Source organism: Mobula birostris, chromosome 15 (genome assembly GCF_030028105.1).
Source record: "Mobula birostris isolate sMobBir1 chromosome 15, sMobBir1.hap1, whole genome shotgun sequence".
Lineage (NCBI taxonomy): Eukaryota > Metazoa > Chordata > Chondrichthyes > Myliobatiformes > Myliobatidae > Mobula > Mobula birostris.
In genome coordinates, this window is record NC_092384.1 from 65,952,957 (window position 1) to 65,980,800 (window position 27,844).

A 27,844-nucleotide genomic window follows, 5' to 3' on the forward strand; every position below is an offset into this window, starting at 1 on the left:
CATACATATTGCGTGGTAGCATGATGACGTACGCAATTCACAAATTAACAAAGAATGCTTGACCAAACTATATACTCACAAGATTACTCAAGTATTAATGAAATATTTAATACATATGCTTCTCATAATTTTAAATACGTCCGTACGGTCTCATCTCAACCTTTGATGCTCTAGGCAGAACAACTGAAGTTTGGCCAACTCTTTCTTCTACTTCATCCACTGAAGAATTGACAGGATTTCTGCAGACAAAATACGATCAGAAAGTGAAGTAGCTGAGGCAATAGCCTCTGTACTTCTAAAGAGGAAGGAAGATGTTAAGGTGCAATGATGAGATCTATGTGGAGCATTAAAAAAATTCAGTTGAGTCATCCGGCCTGTTTCTGTTCTGGCACTATACTTCCTATCTGATAATCACCCAGAAAATAGTTCCTCTTATTATTTTCAACCAACATTTTCTGATTTAATTATCTGGTTACTTTTTAATGATTTGTACCATTTCTATCAAGCAGTATATCCATGTGTACTGAGAGAATAAATATCTTGAAATGGGAATTTCTGAATGGTGCAGCAGAGAACCAATGCCCAGGAACAGAGAAGACTATAAAAAGTGGTGGATACCACAGGCAAAGCTCTCCTCATCATGGAGCACATCTACTAGCAGCACTGCCACAAGAAAGCAGCATCCATCAAAGACCCCCATCATCCAGGCCATCTCTTCCCACTCCTCCTATCGGAAAGAAGCCTTTGGCCTCATTACTACTAGGTTCAGAAACAGTTATTACCCTCCAACTATCAGGCATCTGAAGCAGCGCAGATAATTTCGCTCACCTGAACTCTGCACTGATTCTACAATCTATTGACTCACTTTCAAGATCTTACAATCCAGTATTATTTAGTCATTTTTTATTTTATTATTTGCACTTTGGATGTTTGTCAGTCTTTGTTAGTACAGTTTTTCATAAATTCTATCGTATTTCTTTATTTTCCTGTAAATGCCTGCAAGAAAATTAATCCCACAGTAGAATATGGTGACATATATGTACTTTGAGAATATTTTTACTTTGAACTTTGAGGAGCTGGGCGCTTGACCAACACATGATCGGTTTGCATCATGATCAGAAGTCCAGCCAATCTCAACATTCAGATCAACAGCGTGAAACAAAAGAGCAGGTATATGAGGGCAAGGTGAACCCTAGACCATGGAATTAATCCCCTGTAGTTACTTCAGCATTCAGACCTCAACAACATCTTACTACCATGTAGCCGTGAGTCCCTTTAAATTTGTCTTGTTTAAGTGAAGCAGACTTAATACCAAAACCAAATCTTGTTTAACTGAGGATGCTGCCAGAGTAAACATCAACTCTTCAGCTACACTCTGGGGACTCTTAAGAATCCTTGAAATCATAAAGAGCCTAACGTCACTTTATGGACATACAATCAATATATACAGCTATCTCATGTGTTTACTGTATATTCATTGTGTTTTATACATTATTATCAGTGTTCTTTATTTTATAGTGTTTTGTAGTGCTGCATCAGAGCCAGGATTACAATTATTTTATTCTCTTTACAATTGTGTCCTGGAAAAGACAGTAACCAACCTTGAGTCTTGATCTTGAATCTTAACTTTTATCTGTTAGGATATCACTTTGTGGAAAGTTAACAACTTCCTCAGAAATGTCCATGCACTGAAATAACCTTTTGACAGAGGTCCCAGTAAATACTTGCCCTGGGAGTTGTGATGACTTTGTTAATGTTTTTCATTTAAAATCTGGCTCAGTGCAAACGCAGGCTCATGTGTTGCAAGTTCAACATCCCAACTGTGGAGAAGGCCAAGGGATAGAAGAGAGAAGGCAGATAGTGATGACACCCCACATTGGAACCCAGAGAGTGCACCACAGTCCTTCACTGCAGATACTTAAGGAGGTTGTTTATTATTGTTATTCAAGTCATTCAACAAAACAATATCATCCATCCAGCCTTTTGTATCTGCTGTGCCATAACTTCACCACTTTCTTGCACTAATCCCTCATCTCACAATTCTATTAATATCTGAATTTTTTTGTCCCGAATATACTCAGCATTCACAACGATTCTGGGCAAAATATTCCAATGGTTTACACATCTCTGGTCCTAAATTGCTAACCCTGAACGTTGAGTATGAGAACTCCGATCTTAGACATGATATCCAAAGTAAACACTAATTTTTCAGCTACTCTATAACTATCCTGAGGAATTACTGAAGATTCCAATGAAATCATATTTAATTATCTTAAACACAAGAGAATACAGATCCATTTTGGTTAATCTCTTCTCATACAACAAAACCCACCATCCCAGTAATCAATGCAGTGGATCATTGTAATCCTTTTCTCCCTCTCCTCAGCAGCACCCCCCCGCCCCCGGCCTTCTCCCCATAACCTTCGATGCTGTGCCCAATCAAGAACCTATCAAGCTCTGCCTTAAATACACCCAATGACCTGGTCTCCACAGCTGTCTGTGGTAACAAATTCACCACCCTCTGGCTAAAGAAATTTCTCCACATCTCCACAGACCCACAGCTATCAAACATTCCTCATATGATCTCATATGATAACTGTTTCATTCCCGGGATCATCCTTGTGAACCTCCTCTGAACCCTCTCCAGTGTCAGCACATCTTTACTTTGATGAGGAGCCCAAAATTATTCACAATACTCAGGGTGAGGCCTCAGCAGTATCTTATGGAGCCTCAGCAACACATCCTTACTCTTGTATTCTAGATCTCTTGAAATGAATGCAAACATTGCATTTGCCTTCCTCACCACCAACTCAACCTGCAAATTAACCTTTAGGGTGTTCTGCATAGGGGCTCCCAAGTCCCTTTGCATCTCAGATTTTTGGATTTTCTCCCCATTAAGAAAACAGTCTGCACATTTATTTCTACTACCAAAGTGCATGACCATGCATTTTCCAACATTGTATTTCATTTGCCACTCTCTTGCCCATTCTCCTAATCTGTCCAAGTCCTTCTGCAGCCTTCCTGTTTCCTCAACACTACATGCCCCTCCATCAATCTTTGTATCATCTGCAAACGTGGCAACAAAACTATCTATTCCATCATCTAAATCATTGATACACAGCATAAAATGAAGTGGTCCCAATACCAATAGTTACTGGCAGCCAACCAGAAAAGGTTACTTTTATTCCCACTGATTGCCTCCTACCAAACAGCCAATGATCTAACCATGCCAGTAACTTTCCTGTAATACCATGGGCTCTTAACTTGGTAAGCAGCCTCATGTGTGACACCTTGACAAAGGCCTTCTGAAAGTCCAAATATACAACATCCACTGCATCCCCTTTATCGTATGTGTAATCTCCTCAAAGAATTCCAACAGGTTCATCAGGCAAGATATTCCCTTAAAGAAACCATGCTGACTTTGTCCTATCTTGTCCTGTGTCACCAAGACTCCATAGCCTCATCCTTAACAATGGACTCTAACATCTTCCCAACCACGGAGGTCAGGCTAGCTGGTCTATAATTTCCTTTTTGCTGCCTTTTTTCCTTTCTTAAAGAGTGGAGTGACACCTGCAATTTTCCAGTTCTCTGGCACCATGCCAGAGTCCAGTGATTTTTGAAAGATCATTACTAATGCCTCCACAAACTCCACCACTACCTCTTTCCAAACCCTAGGGTGCAGTTCATCTGGTCCGGGTGACTTATGTACCCTAAAGTTTTACAGTTTTTTGAGCACCTTCTCCCTTGTAATAGAAACTACACTCACTTCTCCTCGTTCACACCCTTCAATATCTGGTAAATTGCTAGTGTCTTCCCTGGTGAAGACTGATGTAAAATACTCATTTAGGTCATCTGCCATCCCCTTGCCCCCTTTATTTCTCTGGCCTCATTTTCTAGTGGTCCTATATCCACCCTCATCTCTTCTTATTTTACATACTTGAAAAAGCTTTTACTATCCACTTTGATATTTTGTTTGCTAGCTTGCTTTCATATTTCACCTTTTCCCTCCTAAAGATTCTTTCAGTTGCTCCCTGTAGGGTTTTAAAAGCTTCCCAAACCTCTATCTTCCTATTAATTTTTGTTTTATTCTATGCCCTCTCTTTCGCTTTTACATTATTTTTAACTTCCCTTATCAGCCATGGTTGTAGTATTTTGCCTTTTGAGTATTTCTTCATTTTTGGAATTCATATATCCTGCACCTTCTTCATTTTTCCCAGAAACTCACACCATTACTGCTCTGCTGTCATCCATGCCAGCATTTTCTTCCAAGTTACTTTGGCCAACTCCTCCCTCAAATCACTGTAATTTCCTTTACTCCACTGAAATACTGCCGCATCAGACTTTACTTTCTCCCTATCAAATTTCAAGTTGAACTCAATCATATTGTGATCACTGCCTCCTAAGAGTTCTCTTACCTAGGCTCCATAATCACCTCCAGTTCATTACATTACACACAATGCAGTACAGCTGATCCCCTTGTAGGGTCAACAAAAAACTGCTCTAAAAAGCCATCTTGAGAGGACTGGAATATAAAAACAATGACGTAATGCGAATACATTATAAGGCATTGGTCAGCCCGCAGCTGGAGTAATGTGAGAAGTATTGTGCTCCTTATCTAAGAAAAGATATGCAGCTGAGAAGATGCTTCTACTCTTGCATTCATATAAAAGGAAACTTGCAATGAACCACAATTGATTAGAGAGTGTAAGGCAAAAGAAGCCTTGGGGAAAGTGATTGTAATATGATCAAATTCACCCTGAAATCTGAGTCAGGTGTATCAGAATTACAATAGAGTAAAGGGAATTACAGAGGCATGAGATAGGAGCTAGCCAAAATTGATTGGAAAAGGACATTACTGGGGATGATGGCAGAGCAGCAATAGCCTGAATTTCTGGAAGCAATTCGGAAGATAATATTTTATATATATATCTCCCAAAGCAGAAGTATTATTCTAAAGGAAAGATGACACAGCCGTGGCTGACAAGAGAAGTCGAAGCCAACATAAAAGCCAAAGAGGGTATGTAGTAGAACAGAAATTAGTGGGAAGTTAGAGGATTGGGAAGCTTTTAAAAACCAACAGTAGGCAACTAAAAAGTCATTAAGGTAAAGATGGAATAAAGATGGAAGATGGTAAGCTAGCCAATAATACTAAAGAGGATACCAAAAGTTTCTTCAGATACATAAAGGGTAAAAGAGAGGTAAGAGTGGATATCAGACCACCGGAAAATGATGCTGGAGAGATAGTAAAGGGTGACAGTGAAATGGCGGACAAGTTGAATTAGTATTTTGCATCAGTCTTTATGGTGGAAGACATTAGCAGTATGGTGAAAGTTCTAGGCATCAAGTGTCATGAAGTGTGTGAAGTTCCCATTACTAGAGAGAAAGTTCTTGGGAAACTGAAAGGTCTGAAGGCAGATAAGTCACCCGGACCAGATGGTGTTTTACTCTAGTGTTCTGAAAGAAGTGGCTGAAGAGATTGTGGAGGCATTAGTAATGATCTTTCAAGAATCACTAGATTTCGTAATGGTCCCAGAAGACTGGAAAATTGCAAATGTGACTCCACTCTTCAAGAAGGGAGAGAGGCAGAAGAAAATAAAATATAGGCCATTTAGTCTGATATTAGTGGTTGGGAAGATGTTGGAGTTGATTATTAAGGATGAGGTCGCAGGGTATTTGGAATCACATGACAAAATAGGCCGTAGTCAGCATGGCTTCCTCAAGGAAAAATCTTGCCTGACAAATCTGTTGAAATTCTTTGAAGAAATAACAAGCAGGATAGACAAAGGAGAATCTGTTGATGTTGTGTACTTGGATTTTCAAAAAGCCTTTGACAAAGTGCCACATGAGCCTGCTTAAAAAGCAATGAGCTCATGGTATTACAGGAATGATTCCAGCAGTGTCTGATTGGCAGGAGGGAAAGAATGGGAATAAAGGGAGCCTTTTCTGGTTGGCTACTGGTGATGTTCCACAGGAGTCTGTGTTGGGAATGATTCTTTTTACGTTATGTCAGTGATTTGGATAATAGAATTGATGGCTTTATTGCAACGTTTGCAGTCGATACGAAGATAGATGGTGGGCAGGTAGTTTTGAGGAAGTAGAGAGGCTACAGACGACTTAGACAGATTAGGAGAATAGGCAAAGAAATGGCAGATGGAATACAGTGTCGGTAAGTGTACGGTCATGCACTTTGGTAGAAGAAATGAAAGGGTTGACTATTTCCTAAATGGAAAGAAAATACTGAAACTGAGGTGTAAAGGGACTTGGGAGTCCTTGTGCAGGACTCCTTAAGGTTAATTTGCGGTCTTGCAGTCTTAAAAATAGTCCATTTTTCTACTTTTCCACTTTATATTCTTCTGCCGTGGTCTTTGTCCATCCACTTAAGATGCCCATATTTCCGCTGAAGTTTCTCTGCAATCTACAACGGGCCAACCTGTACCACGCAAGCGCTTGACCTCAGGAATGGTGGACCTTCACACCAAGTATATCACTCCCAATATCATACTCTCTAATTTTACTTAGTAATCTCAGATATAGAACCTTACCAGGCTCAAGGACAGCTTCTAGCCCACTGTTATAAGACTCTTGGAAGGGCCTCTTCTGCATAAAAGATGAACTCTTGACCTCACAATCCACCTCACCACGGCTCTTGTCTGCCGAGGCTGTGCTTTCTCTGTATCTGCAACACTTTATTCTGCACTTTGTTATGCTCTTCCCTTGTACTACTTTAATGTATTCATGTTTTGAAATGGTCTGTATGGATGATATGCAAATCTAAGTTTTATTTTATCTTTATTCATTTTATTTAAAGATATGGCGCAGAATGGGACCTTCAGCCCATGCAGATAAGCAACCCCCGATTTAACCCTAACCTAATCACGGGATAGTTTTCAATTACCAATTAATCTACTAACCAGTACCTCGTTGGACTGTAGAAGGAAACCTGAGTACCCAAAGAAAACACACGCATTCCACAGGAAGACTGTACAAACTCGTCAGAGGACTGGATTGAACTCCAACTTCGACACATCGAGATGTAGTCTGGTGCCCACTGTATCTCAATACATGTGACAATTATAAACCAATTCCAATAACTGAAGGCTTTCTGAAAGTTTGCTGCATCACATCAGCTGCTTTTCTTTTATCTATACTGACTCTTACAGCTTGAAAAAACTAACAGATGTGTCAGGAACAATTTTCTTTACATTGGAAAATGGCAGTAGGAATGGTCAGTTAAACAGTCTAAAACCTTAATAATAGATTCTAGCATTTTCCCAGCTTCTTTATTCTGGCTAACTGGTCTGTAGATTCCAGCTTTTTGCTCTCCATCCTTTCTTAAGTACTGCGGTTACATTTGCTACCTTCCAATCTGAGGGAACCATTCTCAAGTGTGAAAATTTGGAGACGGCAATGAGTGCATTATCTCCATTGCCACCATTAAACCCCTAGTCGTAAAGCCCTTAGGATTTAGCAGCTTTCAGTTCCATTAATTCTTCTCATAACAATTTTTCTTTTTACTAACTCTAATTTCTCACTGAGTTCATCATTCACTCTATGCCTATAGCGTCTCATTATTCCTGCAAGTTGTTCAGTGTCTAACCGGTTAGTGTGGTTAAGTATTTTGGTTGTTCAGTCCCTCCTTTCACAATCTACCATAGTAAAAACATGCCTTTGTAGTTTGCTTTATTCAAACTTGGCATCCTGGCTTTGGATTGAATTAAATCAGTTTCATCTTTTATGTGAATTATGTATACCACTCCCTAAAGTGCTTGCAACAGGTAACATTTTTGCGTTGCACAACATTTGCTATAAAATAATCACTTCCTGTTGGGGATGGAGGATGGTTAATCACAACTTGTGTGCCTGGAAGAGATGTAGATAAAAAGAGATGAACAAAGACATAGGAGAACAAGATAAAATCCAAAATGGAAAACTGGAGATAGTACCAGATGTAGGCATGTCTCGTATTACTCATCTGCTTCCTAACCTGATGAACATTACAACATCCTTTGATTGTAGAGCAAGATAACACTCAGGATTTTTTTTTCCAAGTAATCCTGAAGGTATTTTGACACTGTTACATACTTCATGGATATCTTGTGATTGTCTTATGAGGATGATGTAATGGTCTTGCGGAGGTCACATGATGTAATTTTCCCGCCAATGTGAGGTCACGTGATGACCTGTTCTCACCAGGTATATAAGTGTAGACCCCTGGTGACGCAGTTGGTTTTCAGTTAGATCGTCAGTTAGATACTCCGCTACGCTGCTTTTTAATCTCATGACGCAGTTTAATTTTAAAACAGAGTTTTACTGTCTATTGTAAGGTACAGAAGTGTTGGGCCGGCAGTTTCACCAATAGCTGCCAGATTTGTTGATGTATCTTTTCAGTAATATTGAAGATCGAAGATGGGAACCTGAAGGAGTCGTTTGGTGGTTTTGGAGAGAATCGACCATTATTGAATTCGTTCAAGTAAGAGTGATCTGCATGAGATAACCTCTGCTAAAAGTAGCAGAAAGGTTGTGCACTATCTAGTCTATGTCTACAGAGGAAAAAGGTCAGTGCCTTTAAACCGTTCTATTTCTGTCATCGTGAATCCTGCGGACAAGGCAAGTTCCAGCTGGAATCGGCAGTAACGTCGTGTCTTCGAGGAATTCTTTACTTCAGGAAAGTCTCTCCTAATTGAATGTATAAATCTCTTGGACTTTTAAATTTACCATTCGAAGAACTGTGTTTGAATTTACTACTTTAAGACTGTTTTCGCATTTATCGCTTTAAGAACTAGTACTGAGTTTAGCAGTTTGTTAAATGGCCACATAACAGTTTACTTCCGGTTAAGGTTTTCATTTGTTTATCTTTTTACTAATTTTGAGCTGAGTTTAATAAGTGTTTATTTGTTTATAAAACCTGACTCAATTCTATATTCATTGTTGCCAGTCACGTGACATAATTTGGGGGCTTGTCCGGAATTGTTCCAATTTTGAGCTTAAGTGCTTGTTTAAATATCAACCCGATCGGAAAAGGGAAATACCCAATTCTTTTGTTTGATCGGTGTGTGGGTGGTATTCGGCAGCAATGAATATTGATGATTTCATGGATTCGCCTGACCTGGAATTTTTAGCGACAGCGAGAAAAACTGTTGTATCAGAGATTGCTAGGAGGTTGGATATTAAAGGAATTACGAAGGTTACAACAAAGCCCATAATTCAGAGAAAAATCATGGAGTATTATATAAGTTTGGGAAAGTTTGATGATGAGGTGTTAGGGAGGTTTCCAATGAGTACACTGGAAATGCAGTTACATCTTGAACAGATAAAATTTGAACGATTTAAAGCGGAAATGGCTGAAAGAGAGGCAAATAAGAAGAGGGAATTTGAGCTAGAGATGGAGAAATTAAGGATGGAAAATCAGTCCCCTGGTTCTAGGAAGCAGTTTATTGCTAGTCGTGAGGTCACTTTGGCTCCTCCATTTAATGAAGCAGAAGTGGACAAATAATTCCAGTATCTTGAAATTGTTGCTCTGAATTTAGAGTGGCCGAAAGAGTGATGGCCAGTGATGTTACAAAGTGTAATTAGAAGCAAGGCACAACAAGTTTATACAGCTTTAAGTGCTGATCAAGCACTGGAATATGATATTGTAAAACAGCATATATTGAAGGTGTATGAGTTGCTTCCGGAAGCTTATAGAGAAAGATTCAGAAATTTGAAGAAATCTGTGTGTTTGAGAGATGGGTTTCCTCTAAAAATGTGAATGGGGAGTATAATAAATTAAAAGAGCTGATTTTACTGGAGGGATTTAAAAGGAGTATTCCTGTTGAAGTGAGGACATACTTAAATGAAAGGGATACTGTTACATTGTAGGAGACTGTTAAATTAGCGGATGAGTGTGCTTTAATTCATAAAAATAAATTTTCTCCAGGTAGGACTTTTAAAAGGAAAAATAGCACAGAGAGTCAAGGTAAACCAGAAATTAAATCTGAAGTTAGTGAGAAAGGTAAGGATGAAGGGAGACGTGTGAAGGAAAGACATTTTGGTCTTATTTGTAATTATTGTAAGAAACCTGGTCATGTAATAGCTAACTGCTTTCGATTGACAAAGGAAGAGAAGGAAGCAGTTCCAGATGCCTGTGTGCAGTACATTGAAACACCAGTAAATCCACAGAGTTTGATAAATACCAATGAAGTTTTCTCAGAGTCTGACCAAGTTAAGAGGGGATATGAACATTTTATAACTGAAGGATTTGTATCCTTGAAAGAGGGATCCAATCCTGTACCAATAAAAATCCTTAGAGATACTGGAGCTTTTCAATCACTAATGTTAGACAGTGTTCTAAAGTTTAGTGATGAGTCTGATATTGGTGAGGTAAACTATATAAGCGGAGTTGTGAGTGCCCTTATGCCAGTACATTTGCATGAGTAAATTTAAGGTCAGGGTTAGTTACAGGGCTTGTTAAAGTAGGACAACAACCCAGTTTACCCATGAATGATTTTCTCTTTTGTTGGGGAATAACTGGGCAGGTGGACAAGTTTTTCCTGAAGTGCATTTGACAATAAAGCCTAATTCTGAGAAACCACAGAGGGATTCTAACACAGATTCTTCCAGGGTTGTAACCCGAGCTATGACTAAAAAGACTGATGTATAGGATGAAGTTGTTACCCATAACTGTTCAACTCGGGATGCAAATTTTGAGGATGTGTCAGAAACTTTCTTACCTTCATTATTTGATCAGGATTTTAGTAGTAAGTCTGACCATGAAGATTTATCTTTATCTTGGAAGGAGCTGAAAGCAGAGCAGGGTAGAGATCCTGAGATAGTTAAATTTAAAGGAATAAGCTCTTCCAGATAGTGAGATTGAGAAGGTGCCAGTAGGATATTATTTTGAAAAGGGAGTATTAATGAGGAAGTGGAGATCACCTACAATTCCTGCAAATGAGGAATGGGAAGTTAATCACCAGGTAGTAGTTCCTAAAGTTTATCGAAATGAGATTTTTACAATGGCTTATAGTATGCCTTTGGGTGGTCATCTAGGTGTAAAGAAAACTATGAACAAAGTATTAAAACATTTTTACTGGCCTAGTTTAAGAAAAGATGTGGCGACATTTTGCAGGATGTGTCATACGTGTCAAATTGTGGGTAAACCTAATCACGTTACTCCAGTGGCCCCACTGCAACCGATTTCAGCATTTGGTGAGCCATTTTCCAAAATTATTATAGATTGTGTAGGCCCATTGCCAAAAACTAAAACTGGCCATCAGTATTTGCTGACCATTATGTGCACAGTGTTCAGGTTTGCAGAGGCAATACCTCTTAGGAATATAACAGCCAAAACTGTGACAAAGGCTTTTATAAAATTCTTCACTTATTTTGGGTTGCCTAAGGAAATATGATCCGATCAAGATAGTAATTTTATGTCTGGGTTGTTTCAGCAGATAGTTTATAAACTGGGAGCAAAACAGCTTACCTCATCTGCATACCATCCAGAATTGCAAGGAGCCTTGGAGAGATTCCATTCTACCCTCAAAACTATGATTAGGACATATTGTGTGGAAAATGAAAAAGACTGGGATGAAGGCGTACATTTACTACTTTTTGCAGTACAGGAGGCAGTACAGGAATCATTAGATTTTAGTCCTTTTGAACTTGTGTTTGGGCATAGAGTTCGAGGACCTTTGGCCTTGTTGAAAGAACAGTGGATTAATATAGAGGTACACACTAATTTGCTGGATTATGTTTTAAAATTCAAGGAACGATTACATAAAGCTTGTAGCTTGGCCAAGGGAAATTTAAAATTGGCTCAGGAGAAGATGAAAACTTGGTATGATAAGGAAGCTAGAATGAGGTCATTTAAGCCTGGAGATCAGGTGTTGGTTCTTTTCCCGGTGCAAACAAACCCATTACAAGCTAAATTTCATGGTCCTAATGAGATTAAATCTAAAGTAAATGATGTGGATTACACGATAAAGACCCCAAATTGAAGAAAGCCAACGCAGCTGTGTCATATAAATATGATAAAACCGTATTATGAGAAAGAGGCTGCTACTATGATTGTTATGGTCAATAATGACTCTGATCTTCATAAAAACTTAATGGATGATTTGTCTGAAACTCATTTTAAACCCAACATTATTTCAGCTAGGTTACCAAATTCAACAATTCTGGAAAATATTGATGAGAAATTAGCTCATTTACAGCCAGAGCAGAGAGAGCAGATGAAACAGTTAGTTTTTAAATATAGGGATATATTTCCAGATGTTCCTGGAAGAACTACCGTAGCCTCACATGATGTAAATGTTGGAGATGCAAAACCCATAAAACAACATCCGTATTGGATGAACAGGGAAAAATGTGAACTTGCTGAACAAGAAATTAAGTGTATGTTAGAGAATAATATTATTAGACCTAATTTGAATTGGAGTTCACCTTGTTTTATGGTGCCTGAAGCAGACAATAGTATTAGGTTTTGTAGAGATTACAGTAAGGTGAATGCTGTGACAAAAACTGATGCATATCCAATCCCTAAGGTAGATGATTGTGTGGATAAAGTTGGACAAGCAAGGTTCCTTACAAAGATTGATTTATTAAAAGGTTATTGGTGTGTTCCATTGACGGATAGATTTCTGCATTTGTAACTCGATCTGGGTTATATGAATATAATGTTCTTCCATTTGGGATGAAGAATGCACCAGGTACTTTCCAGAGAATGATTAATAGTGTGATTCATGGGTTAAAAGATACAGATGCCTATGTTGATGACTTAGTTACAGGAAATAATACTTGGAAAGCACATGTTACTGCAATGGAGATACTATTTGAAAGACTTTCAAAAGCTAACTTAACTATTAACTTAGCTAAAAGTGAATTTGGTTATGCCACAGTGACTTACCTTGGTTATGTTGTAGGTCCGGGCGCAGTTAAAGAAAATGATTAAGGAAATAAATCAAACTCCAATTTAGCAACAAAGTTTGATGTTACAGGAGTATAATATTTTGATAACTCATTAAAAGGTAAAGATAATGTAATCACTGATTGTCTATCTCGATGTTAAATGTACAATGTAATTTTTTATGGAGTGATATTTTAACCTTTGTAACACTCCTACTGTATATTAGTTTGTAAAAGGCTGTATGATGATACTGTGTATACTGTGTATGTTGTAAATTTTATACATTTGTATTTTTTTTAAATAGTTAATTGTTAAAATTTTGCTCCTAAAAGACCAAATCTTTTTTGGAGGGAGGTGTTACATACTTCATGGATATCTTGTGATTGACTTATGAGGATGATGTAATGGTCTTGCAGAGGTCACATGATGTAATTTTCTCACCAATGTGAGGTCACGTGATGACCTGTTCTCACCAGGTATATAAGTGTAGACCCCTGGTGATGCAGTTGGTTTTCAGTTAGATTGTCAATCAGATACTCCACTACGCTGCTTATTAATCTCATGACGCAGTTTAATTTTAAAACAGAGTTTTACTGTCTATTGTAAGGTGCAGAAGTGTTGGCCGGCAGTTTCACCAATAGTTGCCAGATTTGTTGATGAACCTTTTCAGTAATATTGGAGATTGAAGACAGGACCCTGAAGGAGTCATTTGGCGGTTTTGGAGAGAATCGACCATTATTGAATTTGTTCAAGTAAGAGTGATCTGCATGAGATAACCTCTGCTAAAAGGTAGCAGAAAGGTTGTGCAGTATCTAGTCTACAGAGGAAAAAGGTCAGTGCCTTTAAACCGTTTTATTTCCGTCGTCGTGAATCCTGCGGCCAAGGCAGGTTCCGGCTGGGATTGGCACTAACGTCGTGTCTTTGAGGAATTCTTTACTTCAGGAAAGTCTCTCCTAATTGACTGTATAAGTCTCTTGGACTTCCAAATTTACCATTCAAAGATTTGTGTTTGAATTTACCACTTTAAGACTGTTTTCACATTTATTGCTTTAAGAACTAGTACTGAGTTCAACAGTTTGTTAAATGGCCGCATAGTAGTTTACTTCCAGTTAAGGTTTTCATTTGTTTATCTTTTTACTAATTTTGAGCTGAGTTTAATAAATGTTTATTTGTTTATAAAACCTGGCTCAATTCTATATTCATTGTTGCTGGTCACGTGACAACACATACTCAAATGAGCAGTTAAGAGTCAGACATTAGAGAAATAGGCCATTTAGACCACCACACCCACACTAGTCACTGGACTCCCATCTATATAAGGCCCATAATCTTCTATAAACAGGCAATTCAGGGACTTGTCTGAACACTTGTTAACGTTGTTAGTGCCTCTGCTTCCAGCACTCCGTTGGATAGTATTCTTCACATAGTCACCACTCTCTAGGTGAGAATAGTCCCTCTCAACTTCCTTCTAAATCCCTTACTATAACCTCTTATACCTCATCCTTTCTACCTTCATCCAGCTCCTTCTATCCATATCTCCAGGAGACAGATCAGCAGTGAATAAGAAGCCTTCACTCGTCTCTCATTCTGGCACCAGCACAACTTGTCTCATCTAGCCTCTCCTAGTCCTCACCCTATCATTCCCTTAACACTCTCCAATCCTCCCTCTCCTCTGCAACCTAAAATGTGTTTGATTTCTAACTTTTCCTACTTCTGATTAAAGGTCACAGAGCTGAAATGCAAGCTTTCTCCAGCATTGGTTTCATGACCTGCTTTTCTCTGGGTGTTCTGTTTATTTTAGATTTCCAGTGTTTGCAGGGTTTTAGAATACAAGAATAGTACAGGACAGTATAGGCCCTCTGGCCCACGATATTGTGCAGCCTTTTAACCTACTCTGAAGATCAACATAATACTTCTTTTCTGCCTCCTTTCATCCCTGTACCTATCAGAATCTCTTAAATGTCTCTAATGTATCTGCCTCAACTACCACCCGTGGCAACAGTTCCAAGCATCTACCAATCTTGTGTAAAAAAAAAACACCTATTTTTGATATCCTTCCTATATTTCCTCCAATCACCTTAAAATCAAGCCCTATCGTATTAGCCATTTCCACCTTGGGAAAGTCTCTGGCTGTCCACTCTATCAATGCCTCCCTATGAAGTCACCTCTCACTCTCTTTCACTACAAAGAAAAAAAAGACCTTGCTCACTCAATCTCTCCTCATAAGACATGCTCTCTAATCCAGGCAGCATCCTGACATTCTCCTTTTTTGTTTCAGTTTAATGTACCATATGACAAAAACATCTTCAACAATGCAGCACTCCCTTAATGCACAGGAGTTAACACCTGGAGATATATATGCTCATCTAGAATGAAACTTCAGACTGACTCAGTACAACCCACAGAGCTGTAGATCCCTCTACAAATATTATATTGTACATAATATACATTTTGTACAAATTTGATGAATGTTGAGTTAATTTATAGGAAGTGGTGAGTGCTTATTTCTCCCACATTAAATTTCCCCTTTCCTGCACTAAAACTGAGGAACCTTATCAGAAAGCAGTTTATGATCACATGTTCCTCGTCAATAAGTCAGTCAAGAGGACATTGGAAGGACAGTTATTACCACAGATCCATGGTGTGGTCTAATGGGGAAGGGTGGCATCAAAGCGAACATTGATACTGTTCCGTTAAGGTGTTCAAACTGATCAACAAGAGTTGGCAAAGACAACAGTTGCCCTTCCATGATATTTCTCACCATCACCTTGGAAGAGATAATGGATTTCCTCAGGGATTTTTGAAAAAGTTGTTGGAATGGATTAACCAGCTTTGGAAGCACTTCAAGTGGAAATTAACTGAGCACATTCCTAGACCTCAAAGCAATAACATTGAATTTAGTTCCTTTAACATTAAAGATTTCTTCATCTTTACTTAAAGGCAATATTCAGTATTAAAGAAAATACTCATAAGTAGAAGTGCAACACAGAAGTTTATTGACATCATCGTACAAAAATATAAACCAATGTTTCCACATTACAAGGTTCACAAATAGAAAATACAACAGTACTATTTTGTATATAGGCAACTTGTCCTAGATTAGTCAATGGACAAGTTTGGTTTCTGTAATCAAACTATATTGATCATAACAAAATGCAATTGTTCACCAAGATTTACTGCTTTAAGTACAGGCAACAAACTGAACATTGCAGACACTAAAATCAATACAGAAATCACTCCCCTCAAATTGACAAGACATAAAACATTTGATATAATTTTAAATCTTATTTTGATAACAAGTTTTCACTCCATAAAATGAAACAACATGCAGACACAGGGACAAACAAATAGTAGCCACCTGAATTGTACAAAGATCAAATATGTACTACACCAAATGAAGACATTGTCTAAAATCAACAGGAATTCGATATATATCCATCTAAAATACTTTGGCAGATCTAATAACCAATTGAGATTAAATATTGCATAGTTCACAGATATGCTATTGCACAAGTGACAGTATCTCAAAGCTGAAAAACTTAATACACCTTCCAAGTGAAGACACATTGAAGTTACCAAAAAATAAATTGAATTCAGCAAATCAGAGAGAGTGTGCAAGTTTACTAGCAGTTTGAATGGGCATGCTTATAATGCTGGTGCATTCAAAATAACTTGTGAAAATAGATCAAGGAGGAAATAATACACATCGGTAGAACAGTTTTCTGGAAACCCTCTGATAAATCTCCCTGAAGATCCTAATGCTCTATATCAAATAAATCTAGTCTGTGCAAAATAACTCATTAACATTTCCTTGGCATTGATAATTCACCATTTTCCAAACAAAAAACTCCATTAATTACAGATATTCTGTCAGAATAAAATAAAAACAGGTAAGAATTAGTAACTGCACCAAGGGATGCTAATACAGGTAAACTTTAGGTCCATTTTAACAATAAGTCCTATAGCTTGTTCGGTCAGAATCTGGAAATGAAAGCCAACTCTGCCATTACATAATGGGAAAAATACAAACTGTAGTTGGGTAAACAGTGACTTAAATTTTAAAATAATGAGTCAAAAAGAATGCATTTTCAAAACACACACATAGTAATGAATCCTGAATGTTTCAGTCTGACAGAAATTGTGCATTCAATACAACATATGCTGATGTTTAATTTTTTAAAAATAGATTCAATTCTTTATATCCATGTAAAAATACAATCATTTATCACAGTAAAACATTTACACAGTCACATTTTAAATACCCAGCATGAGAAATAATTGTCTAAATGGATGGTTAAGATCATGCATATTCTCTCATCTTACTTTCCACTGATTTCCTTATCTGTTGTCTGTGTTTATTTTAGCCTGTCCCTGCTGCCACTCCATCTACAGATACTGGAGGGAGTTCTGTGGTTCTCAAGTACCATCCCACATGTACTGGCCCAAAAATATCTTTCAGAATAGGAGTTGTCCCTTGGTTGCCCTCTCTTATCATCTTTTTGCTCTACAAAAGCCCGGGAGCTGGTGTCTTATCTGAAAGCAACTCCAAAATGACAATAGTGAATAGTTTTCTTCCATGGTAGCATACTTCAAAATCATGAATGTATGAATGTCGTTCCACCATTGCATGTCAACAGCACTCCCATAATTATGGACGTACAATTTTCTGTAGTCTACTACTTGAACAATCAGGAGAAACACTTTAATGTACATGTTTGAAAAGTAAAGAAGGTGTGGAAGAAGAGAAATCTTATTGAATACTTAAGATTTTATAGTAAACATCTTCCCATTATCAGTTAGACAAGGAGAGGGTAAATATGTAAAGAATGGGCAAAAGACAGGGGAATTTAGGAAAATAATTTCCTTTCAACACAGGAATTGGTTAGGCTTCAGAACTCACTTAAGTTAGGATGATAGAATAGAGTTAGAGGTTTCAAAAGAAAAATGGATAGGCACTTGAAGAAAATAATTTGCAGGACCATGGGGAAGGAGGTGGGCAGTGAGACAAAGAGGACTACATGACAGGAGCTGGTGCAGACATAACTGCTCCAATGATCACCTTCTATGATGTTATGATTCCATAATTCTCTATAATATCTTGGTACCTTTCACAGAAGCATGACATATAGATAACTTGGGTGTAGGTTGTTATTCAACTAAATGTTGAAGTACATAAATTATGTATCATTATGCTGAATTAATCAGTTAAATAGTACCAGACCTACTCAGAATAAGTGGTGTTCACTGCCAAAATCATATGCAAATTTATGACACTAATGTGCAAAAGATTTACAAGATTTTTATATTACAGCATGGAAATTTAAGTAAAGAGTTTTTCTTTTTAATTATAGAATCCAGGTTAGTTTCTCCAATTTCCCTGCTCCATCAATGTATTGACTGAAGTTGGGCTGCAGTTTCATAAGGAAATAAGATTGTGTGCTGGTATTCCCTAAATCGGAGAGCAGAGAATTAAACTATTTAACTATGAAAGGCATAGGTCTTATTCGATATATCCCAGAAACACGTCACCTCCAACACATTTTAGCACAAACCAGAGATATCAAATCTGGGATCTTTCTGATCAATGTGGTTTAGCTATCCACTGGTTAAACTAAACAAGTTGTTAATGGTACAGAAGTAACTCAGTCATTTATTTAACCAAAAGATATAGTAGATTTAAAATGTGGTTACAGTGTAATAAAGTTGCATCACAATCATCAGCCTTTCTTACAGTTGCTGTGATAATCAAGGTAGATTCTTCTATTATGCAAAATAACAGCCATCTGCTATTGATGGAAAAGAATAGCAGAGGTAAAATGGCAATGGTTTGATACATGAGAAAGATGGACTACAGTTCCCCTTAAACCAGGAAGGGAGATACACTCAGTGGCCACTTTATATGGTACACTAGCTTGTTAATGCAAATATCTAATCAGTCAATTATGTGCCATCAACTCAATGCGTTAAAAGTATGCAGACATGGTCAAGAAATTCAGATATTGTTCAGACCAACCATTAGTATGGGGAAGAAATGTGATCTAAGTGACTTTGATCGTGGAATGACTGTGGGTGCCAGAAAGGGTAGCTTGGGTTCTCTGAAACTGCTGATCTCCTGGGATTTTCATGCACAAGTCTCTAGAGTTTACAGAGAATGGTGCAAAAAAAAAAAGCCCAAGAAATCCAGTAAGCAGCAGTTCTGTGGGTGAAAATGACTTGTTGAGGACAGAGATCAGAGGAGGCTGGACAGACTGGTTCAAGCTGGCAGGAAGGTGACTGTAACTCAAGTAATCACACGTTGCAACAGTGGTGTACAGAAGAGTAGCTCTGAGTGCACAACACAAACCTTGAAGGATGGGCTACAGCAGCTGAAGACCACAAACATACCATCAATGGCCACTTTATTAGGTACTCCCTGTACTTAATAAAGTGACCACAGGGCTTATACTGAGAATGGGCAATTCAGTAGTTTTAGAAATTATAAACATTTCCATTCAGTCACTGTAACATTACTAACTAAAACCATATCACTTGATTGCTACAAAAAAAAAAAAAAAATTGGTTAGGACTAGCTTAAACTCTGAATAGAGCCCAGCCACCCAAAGTCCCCCATCTATACAAGTTGGATGTGGGTCAGGTTGAATGGTTATTCTGGGAAAAAAAATGCTGAAGCTGGGTTGAGTCTTGCCACACCAAATTGCTTAGTACTTTATTCAGTTCAGGAAGATTTGCTTAGTCAATGCCCTTGACCCATATTTAGTGTTTAGTTCAGAACCAGATCAAGAGCACATTTGAAATGTTATACTTACAGCCATGCTTAATAGGGCTTTAACTGTGTGGAGCAGACCTCTAACTGGGTGGATGCTAAGAGGTACTTTTTTTCTCGTTAGGAGTCCAAAATTGAGGGCGTTACCTCAGGATAAAGGGTTTAGGACTGAAAGAGAGTGTAGAATGTGGTACATCTCATTCTCAGATGCCTAGGCATTCATTTTTAAGGCTGCTTGTTAAATGCTCGGACAGTAAAAGGTTTAGTGCACATGGCGATGAAGTAGGAAAATGGATTGGAGATTCACTGAATCAAAAGAAATCAACAAGTGGCAGGGCAGGTCTTAGTGTGGGGAGGAGGTGCAAGTGAACAGTTCCTGCATCCACGCCTACAATGAGATTAATAAAACTTCTAAGGCCCCTGTTTGGGGTCCTTTAAAAACACAGTAGATACTAGATATGGCACATGCATTGGATTGTCTTCCATTTTCCAGCTTTGCAACCATTGTCAAAAACTTTAGAGTCTACTTCTAAACATTGGCAACGTTTATCTCCCTTCTATGTGAAACTTTAAATCTCAAACTGATTGCTACAGGACATCCAAAGGCACTTAGGTTATTTATCAGTAAGCACCGAGACCAGACTTTAAAGAATGATCAATCTACACTAAAGCCTGTACCCTGGAGATGTTGAGCAGTGGGAAAGTGGAAATCACAGGAAAAGGGAGTACAAGATTAGGGTACAGGCTAAGTGTGGCCCAATACTGCAGGTTTCCTCATACACTGGAAATAATGTTAAAGAAATTAGCATTTCCCTTAAATTCACCTGCTTTCAAAATAATTTATGGGAACTTTACTCAGCAGAGCAATACCACAAAATTGGCACACCAGTAAATTCAGTTTACTTTGAACAGACAATAAAAGGGAGTCCCTTCTAACCTTCAAAACTGCTCAGGCTTCAAACAATCTGAACACTTTACATTTCACGGCACAAATAAAGCTACCACTAATCTGCAGCAGCACAGCAATAGGAGCTATCCCCGAATAATACTAATGCATGCACCGAGTTACTAGTATTTCAGTCTAATCAAATATAATTTACATGTTTTTCCTTGGTTGGTTAATGAAATAAAGGATTTTTGTTTTAGGAAGCCATTTAAAAAAAAACACATTGTGAAGCAACTCTGTGGAAATAGTCCATGCTGACACAATCCTTAAAATCAATTGCAGTTAAAATTACAGATGTTTATATTAAGTCATTTAAATTAAGCCATACAAATGACAGATGTCATTTGGCTCATCCTGTCTGTGATGACTATGGAATTGGTCCCACTTAATTATTCTTCCCAAAACCTCTTTTCTCATCCAATCCCCCCCCCCCAAAGTTGCCTTTGAGTGTGCCTTCAGCCTGTGCACTCCAAATATGATAATTTATTGTACATTCTTTAGCTATTCACCCTGGCCTGCCTGTCAGTGGAAGCAGTTTCGCCTGACACCTCCCTCAGAAATTTAAATTCTTTGTTACCTTTCAGCTTTCTCGGTTGCATGATCAACAATGTGGGTTTCTCCAGTCTTCCTCCAGCTCATGCTAAAATGAATGTAATATTGCTCTTTTTAAAAATGATCTAAATGTTATGTACAGTGTAAAAGCAATTAAAAGTAAAAAAAACTATTTGTAAGTGTAGCAGTAAACATACTTATCTACTCAAATTGATACAGGAGGCTTCTTGGGATTAAAGCTCAATATCTTCATATCTGACAGGTCTACACTCTAACTTCTGTTTTATTTGAAACTTCAGAGCTCGATTTTTATAAAGCCTAATCATCATGTAGACAGCTAATACTTTGCCCCCCTACTGAAAGTTCTAGATAATGCATTAAAATTCCATATCATATGCATGCTTCTCAAAAGTTGAAGAGTGGCCAGAAAGTACTAATGACTTTACAGGATAAAGAATTTCTGTTATTGGGTTAAACTGGAGAAGGTGGACTTGTTCTGTTTAAGGCAAAGACAACTTGAGATTTATCAAAAGGGTAGCAGATTGCAGTTTAGATAGAAAGAAGCAGATTTAACAGCTGGTGGCAAAGATTTTTTTGATGGAAGATTCAAGGAAAACGATGAAGCATGTAGACAATAATGATCTGGAACTCTGCCTGTATTGAGGTGGAAATAGAATCAATCAGCACCTTCAAATGGGAAATGAGCATTCACTTGAGAGAAACGCACACTGCTGGAGGAACTTAGTAGGTTACTCAGTTTCTCTGCAGACTCCTCGACTAAAACATCGGCTCTTTATTCCTCTCCATACATGCTGCCTGACTTGCCGAGTCCCTCTAGCATTTTGTGTTTGTTATTTGGATTTCCAAAATCTGCAGAATCTCATGTTTATGATTTTCACGAGAGAATAATTTGGCAGTGCTAAAGGGAAAGAGCGAGGGAAAAGGGAAACATATAATTGCTCTACCAGGAACCATTGGGCTATTGAATTCCATATATTTTGGCTTGTAAATAAATGGGAAATGGAATTTGGTCATATCCACCATGGTCTACATCAAGCAAAACTTCTTATCCTCCTGCTGGCCAACTAAGACCACTCTCAAAATGCTGGAGTTTCTCCGGCAATTTGTGTGCGTTGCTATGGATTTCCAGCATCTGCAGACTTTCTTGTATTTAAGAGCAACACTGATGCCAAACTGGAAGAAAGCTTATAGACCTTATATCTCAATTGCAAAGAAACTGCTTTCATTTTAAAGGTATATTTCATTCACAAAAATGCCAGAGAATATTTAACTGGACACACAAATCATATTGCCAAGCAGACTGTACACATAGTAAACAGTGAAAATAAAATAGCTGAGCCATTCTCCACAAACCTAACAAACCTTCAATGTACACCAACATGATTCAGCAGCAATACAATTTCATCACCAAACTTAAAATCTACAACATGAGATGTTACTAATGCTGATGCAATTGTCCACCTTTACCTTATGGTTTAAGCAAGGGCTTCGGAAGGTTTATATTCTAAAGAACCAATGAATGAAATCTAAAGATATCTATCTTTTGGCCAAAGGGCACAGTGTTTTTTTTGTCTTCCCCACCACACATACACCTTCACAAACTCTAAAACTTGTCCATATATATTTAATTATTACAGAAATCTTTAAACATACTATTTTATATCTTTTGCAGACCATTTTTATATGGTTCAGAAATCAGATCCTTTGGCTTTATCCTTAACAGATTTCTGAGTGTATAATACTCAGGATGATACTTACACAATTTAATTACTTACACTTCAACACCACTCCCTGGGAGCTTACTATGTTCAATCACACTTGGTCCAGAGAGAAATTATTTGTGTCTGACTCCCTTTGCAGGAAGCTCCCAGAGACCATAATAAGCAATTCACCCTCTGCCATCAGCACCCTTGTCAGTTCTGAAAGGTTATCCAGGTTTCCTCCTTGGAGAACTGCCAGATAGTGCAACTTTCCTTTGGAATGGGTAGGAGTCAAAGGACGACTGCATTTATTTGTTGCAAGTGGCATGTAGGATTATGAAGTCTTTGCAAAGGTGATGAAAAGATTGTCCAGACATCATTTTCTAAAGATAGTACAAGTCTTCAAACTTAGTTATATTATTCGCTGATTAAGCAGTCAAGTAAAAGTGCCATTTTGGAAACGCAAAAGTGCACCTTATAAAATTAAAAAACATTTCTTAAAAAAAGGATTTTTTATATAAAGGGCTCAAGTTTGGAAGTCTGCTGAAATTTAGTCACCTCTCCCTGTAGCTGGTTAAGAAGTCTCGTGCTGTTAATCTCACAGGTTACCCTTACACCCGTTACTGCTCAAGCTTATTAAAACACGAAATGCTGGACATAATTAGCAGGCAGCCTCCGTGGAGACGGAAAACAAAAATTAACGTGGTAAATCGGTGATTCCTATTCGTGTATACCTGATCATAAAAACACTGACCCTCCCACCTCACAACGGAAACTGAACTCAACTTATTGCTTATAATGACTGACGACAACTTTCCCTGCCACAACACTGAATGGAAGCAGTTAAGGAGAATTTCCAGTTTTCAGTGGTCCCCACGACTTAATACCTTCAAACAGAAACCGAAACCTTGCAGGAGACAAGATGGACCAGATGCGACTTCTCAAACACCACCATGCAGACGCGGTAAAGAAAGTTTCCTCTTTTCCGTTCAAATGAAGTGAATCCAGCCATTTTCCCAGTCCTTGGGAGGGGAGACTTTAACCTTGTGACTTACAACCTGGTAGTTGAGACCTTTATTATTGTCCCAGAACTCCTGTTCTGCCACCAGGTAGCGGATGGCGAACTGCATAGTTCCACCCATGTCCAGAAAGAGCGGGGTGATCAATTTAAAGAAGAAAGTGTCAGTCTGGCCGTCCGCAGAGTGCGAGCTGTGGCTGGCTACGATGTCCACGAAAGAGGTCCACTGGTTGAGGGTATACCTGACCACCACCTGCTTCTCGAAGGCGATATTGGAGACCCTGATGAGCCCAAGGATACTGAACTGGTCAGTGGAAAAGGACTCCAGACACACCTTATCCGTCCTGACCCTCTCCAGGAAGCCGGGACAGCTGACGGGGTTGCTGAACGTGGGCTCCAGCGTGTGGGCTGGGTTGTCCAATAGTATGTCCATCATGTCGGTGGGCAGCAGACAATCGGGTCGCTCGTTCCTCAGCCTAGCCATAACTCGGTGCGGGATCTGGGGCACGTCAGCATCGCAGAAGTGCTTGATGGTGGTCAACTCCAAGCCCAATGAGTCTGCAAAGCGGACACTCTTCCTCCTGGCCCGGCAGGCAGAGGCTTTCTCCAGAGAGGCGGCTCCTCGATCGGCCGGGGCTGGCAGCGACTTGGCCCTCCTGCGTTGACCGGGGCTGGGATGACCACCGCAGTTGCTGGACCCTTCTCGGCTCCTCTCCTGCTGGTGACATTTGGGGTGACAGTCGAGCTCTCCTTCCGCTCCACAGCCGGCATATTCCTCCGCCAAGCTGCCGTTGAGACCGGCTATGCAACTGAAGTTCCGAGGTATGCACAGGCTCGAATGAACCTCCAGCTTCTCCATGAGGGACAGACGAGTGAGGCTGGGGTAGGTTTGCAAGAGGTGGGCCGGACCTCCGTGCTAAAACCACATTTTGTTGATTTGCCGAACGCCTGGATAGCTCGGTGTCTGCGGTAGAACTGCGGAACGTGTTCCTATATGAAGGAGGGGAAATACATTTAACAGTCTACGGAGGAAACTGGGCTTAAAGTGCAATGACGTGGATGACAATCAAGCCTTCGTAACACCCTATCGAGTTCCAGGCGTGTAACAGGAGGAAGGGGGCGGGTGCGCTTTAAAATCTAAAGTACCAAACGTAGTGACGAATAAATCAAACAGAAGCCCCGTTGGGATCACAACTTATCGTTAGCATTAATCATAAATATAAAGGGACTTGGTGCGGAAACCAAGAGCGCTTAGCAACATGATAATTTCAACCCGGACACTAGAAGCGAATTCAAATCGAGTTCAGTGCAGAGCGCGAGAGAGATGGGGTTAATCCTCGTTGAGTTGGGTGGAGTAGAGGCGGATTGGAAATGGTTGGTGGACGCGGACTGAATCTTGTTTGAATTCAGGGCTCTCGAAAGGGGTGAAAATAGATGCATTATTGATCCCAAAGGAAATTACAGTGTCACAGTAGCATTACAATTGCACAGATATACGAATATTAAAAGGGAGGTAAGAAAGAATACAAAAAAACAAGTTACCTCAAACAAGCTAACAGGAGGGGTTCATCACTTCCCCGGCAATAGGTTGACCCATGATAGAGCGTAATGGCCGAGTTTGAGAAGGACTTCATATAGCGCTCTTGGGCGTTTTGTCTTAGTGACAGTCTATTACTGAAAGTGCTCCTCTGTTCAGCCAAAGTAGCATACAGGGGGTGAGAAATATTGTCCAGAATTGCCAGGATTTTCCGTAGGGTCCTGTGTTCTACCACAGCCTCCAGTGTGTCCAGTTTGACACACTTGAGGAAGAGCCAGGTTAGAAATGAAAGGGCATCTGTAGTACTTTATTTAAGGAAAGACGTTGTCAATGTGATGTGTTGGAAGCAGTTCCCGGAAGGGTGACCAACCAAAGCAACCCGGGATGGATGAACAGGCTGGGCTGTATCCACTGGAGAAGGGTCTTAATTGAAATTCTGAAGGCAGTTATGGATAAAATGCTTCTTCTGGCGGGAGAATTTAAATTTAAAGGGCTCCGGCTTAAAAGTAAGGGGTTATCCATTTAAGGTAGAGGGAAATGAGTCCCCCCCCCCCCCAAGATCAGGGGTCTTTGGAATTCTTCTACAAAGCTGGAACCATTTTTTTTCAGATAATTTGGATAAACAAGGGTAAAAGGAATGCAGAGTTGAGGATAAAAATCAGAATAACCAAGATCTCATTAAATATGAATCGATTAAGCCAAGTGGTCATTAGTGCTGCTAATTTGCATGTTTGCAAGCAAGCCTCAATCTTGCTCTGCATTCCACCTTGAACACTATTCCAGGGCAAGGAACAATATCTCACCTGTAGACCCATAACGATATACATTTCCAGACCCAATGATACATAGGAAAAAGCAGACCTCATCTAAAAACCAACCTCTTACAGTCAATACTGCATCAGTCTCGATCTTCATGCCAATATCTTCAACGTGGGACTTGAACCCACGATTTGCTGACTGGAAGGAAGTGTTACTCACCGAACCACACCAACTGAGGAGCATATCACATTGCTCATCTGTGAGCTGGTTAGCTGAATTTGGCAACTTCATTGTCAAAGCCATTCCAGTCTTGCGTCTTATATTTCCAATGTTCATTTTCTTTAATCCCTGCTATTTCAGGTGTAATAAATAACTGATCCAAACCTATCGTTTAATCACCAAGGTTTATGTTCACCACATTCTTTCAACAGTACTACCGCTGTGTGTTACTCATTATCTCTTCGGCTGCATCCTGTTACCTGTCTCCGTCCACAGAGGAAGTTTTAAATTGCAGAGTAAGGGATCATCTCCAACTTTTCTCAGTTCACATAAGATGCTGTCTACCCGTACGAGCATGTTATACTTTTATTTGCTTTTGATTTTTGACACTGCACCAGAGTAGTACGTCATACTCAATTCGAGTAACTGCAGTACTATTTGCCTTTAAAGTCTCCTCTACAGATACTTACACGCGTAATATATCAATGTTTAGGTTTTAATTATTCATGGATACTGCGATAGCTGGAGAGCTACATTTCTGGAGTTAGTAATTAAAAGACGAGTTGGGATCAACTCGCTCCAAGATATTGATACAATTTCTGATGTGCGATATCCAGATTAAAGTCCCGATTTTCTTTCATTTGCGCCTTGACTTGTACATATCCGGTACTTTTTCCTTTAAAACTTAGCCAATTGTGGAGATAGCATTTATATGATCTTTTAGCACAGGGTTTATTTCTGATCTAGCCGCGCCACAGGTTTTGATTTGTATTAACACGCAGCAGGAACTGCGCCACCCGGTGAGATCGTGCGTGAAGTCACGTTCACGGTCAATGTGAAGCAGAGGAGAGAAGGACTGTTACATGCGCACACACAAACACGATGTCTCAATCTTTGCTTACCTCTCGACATTTCCTGACGTGGCCAATTTGAGAAGAATCAATGAGCAATGAACGCACTGCGAATATATTCACGACTTGCACGTGCGGCTATAGTAGCAGCTGACTCACTGCAACGACGAATTGTAATGGATGAAAATGAATTTGTATTTTAAATACCCTGCCATTTAGATGCCCAAAATATCACTGGCTGTGTTGCGATGAGAAAATAAATATTTTAGTTCCCAACAAGATAGCAACACGACTCAGACCTGCTGTTATTATTAAATCGTAGCATGAAATAGATTTCAAATTTTGTCAGTTACAAATATTTTCCCTCTTAACAATTAATTTGCAAACAGATGGAACTGTAATTTCGGTCGAATTTTATAATACAGGTAACCTTTTTAAAACGCCTGTGGAGGTTTCAGTCGATTTGTTCTAATTTCAAAGTGCTTGATATCCCGGTACTTACGTCAGTTTGTGCCCGCAAGTGCAAATGGCAGTGTGCTACTTTCATTGTAAGAGAGACTTCCACAAAACACTTTCCTTGCCAATCCAGCTACATTAC

The 27,844-nt window shown here is 39.1% G+C and overlaps 2 protein-coding genes across 4 annotated transcripts in view; both read right to left on the reverse strand.

The window, feature by feature from the left end:
• LOC140210713 (meckelin-like) overlaps positions 1-26,512 on the reverse strand; it is a 211,378-nt gene extending 184,866 nt beyond the window's left edge. For all 3 annotated transcript variants that reach the window (XM_072279933.1, XM_072279931.1, XM_072279930.1), the window contains exon 1: positions 26,296-26,512. In XM_072279933.1, coding sequence (XP_072136034.1) covers positions 26,296-26,512 — 217 coding nt within the window. The remainder of the gene's footprint in view (positions 1-26,295) is intronic.
• On the reverse strand, positions 15,854-24,868 carry LOC140210715 (protein phosphatase 1 regulatory subunit 3D). Its single transcript, XM_072279935.1, has one exon. The coding sequence runs from the start codon at positions 24,737-24,739 to the stop codon at positions 23,852-23,854; it is 888 nt and encodes a 295-aa protein (XP_072136036.1). The 5' UTR covers positions 24,740-24,868; the 3' UTR covers positions 15,854-23,851.
• Positions 26,513-27,844: the final 1,332 nt, after the last annotated feature.

Coding starts and splice junctions, on each gene's coding strand:
- LOC140210715 (XM_072279935.1), bottom strand. CDS start 24,739: ATGGAGAAGCTGGAGGTTCATTCGAGCCTGTGCATACCTCGGAACTTC.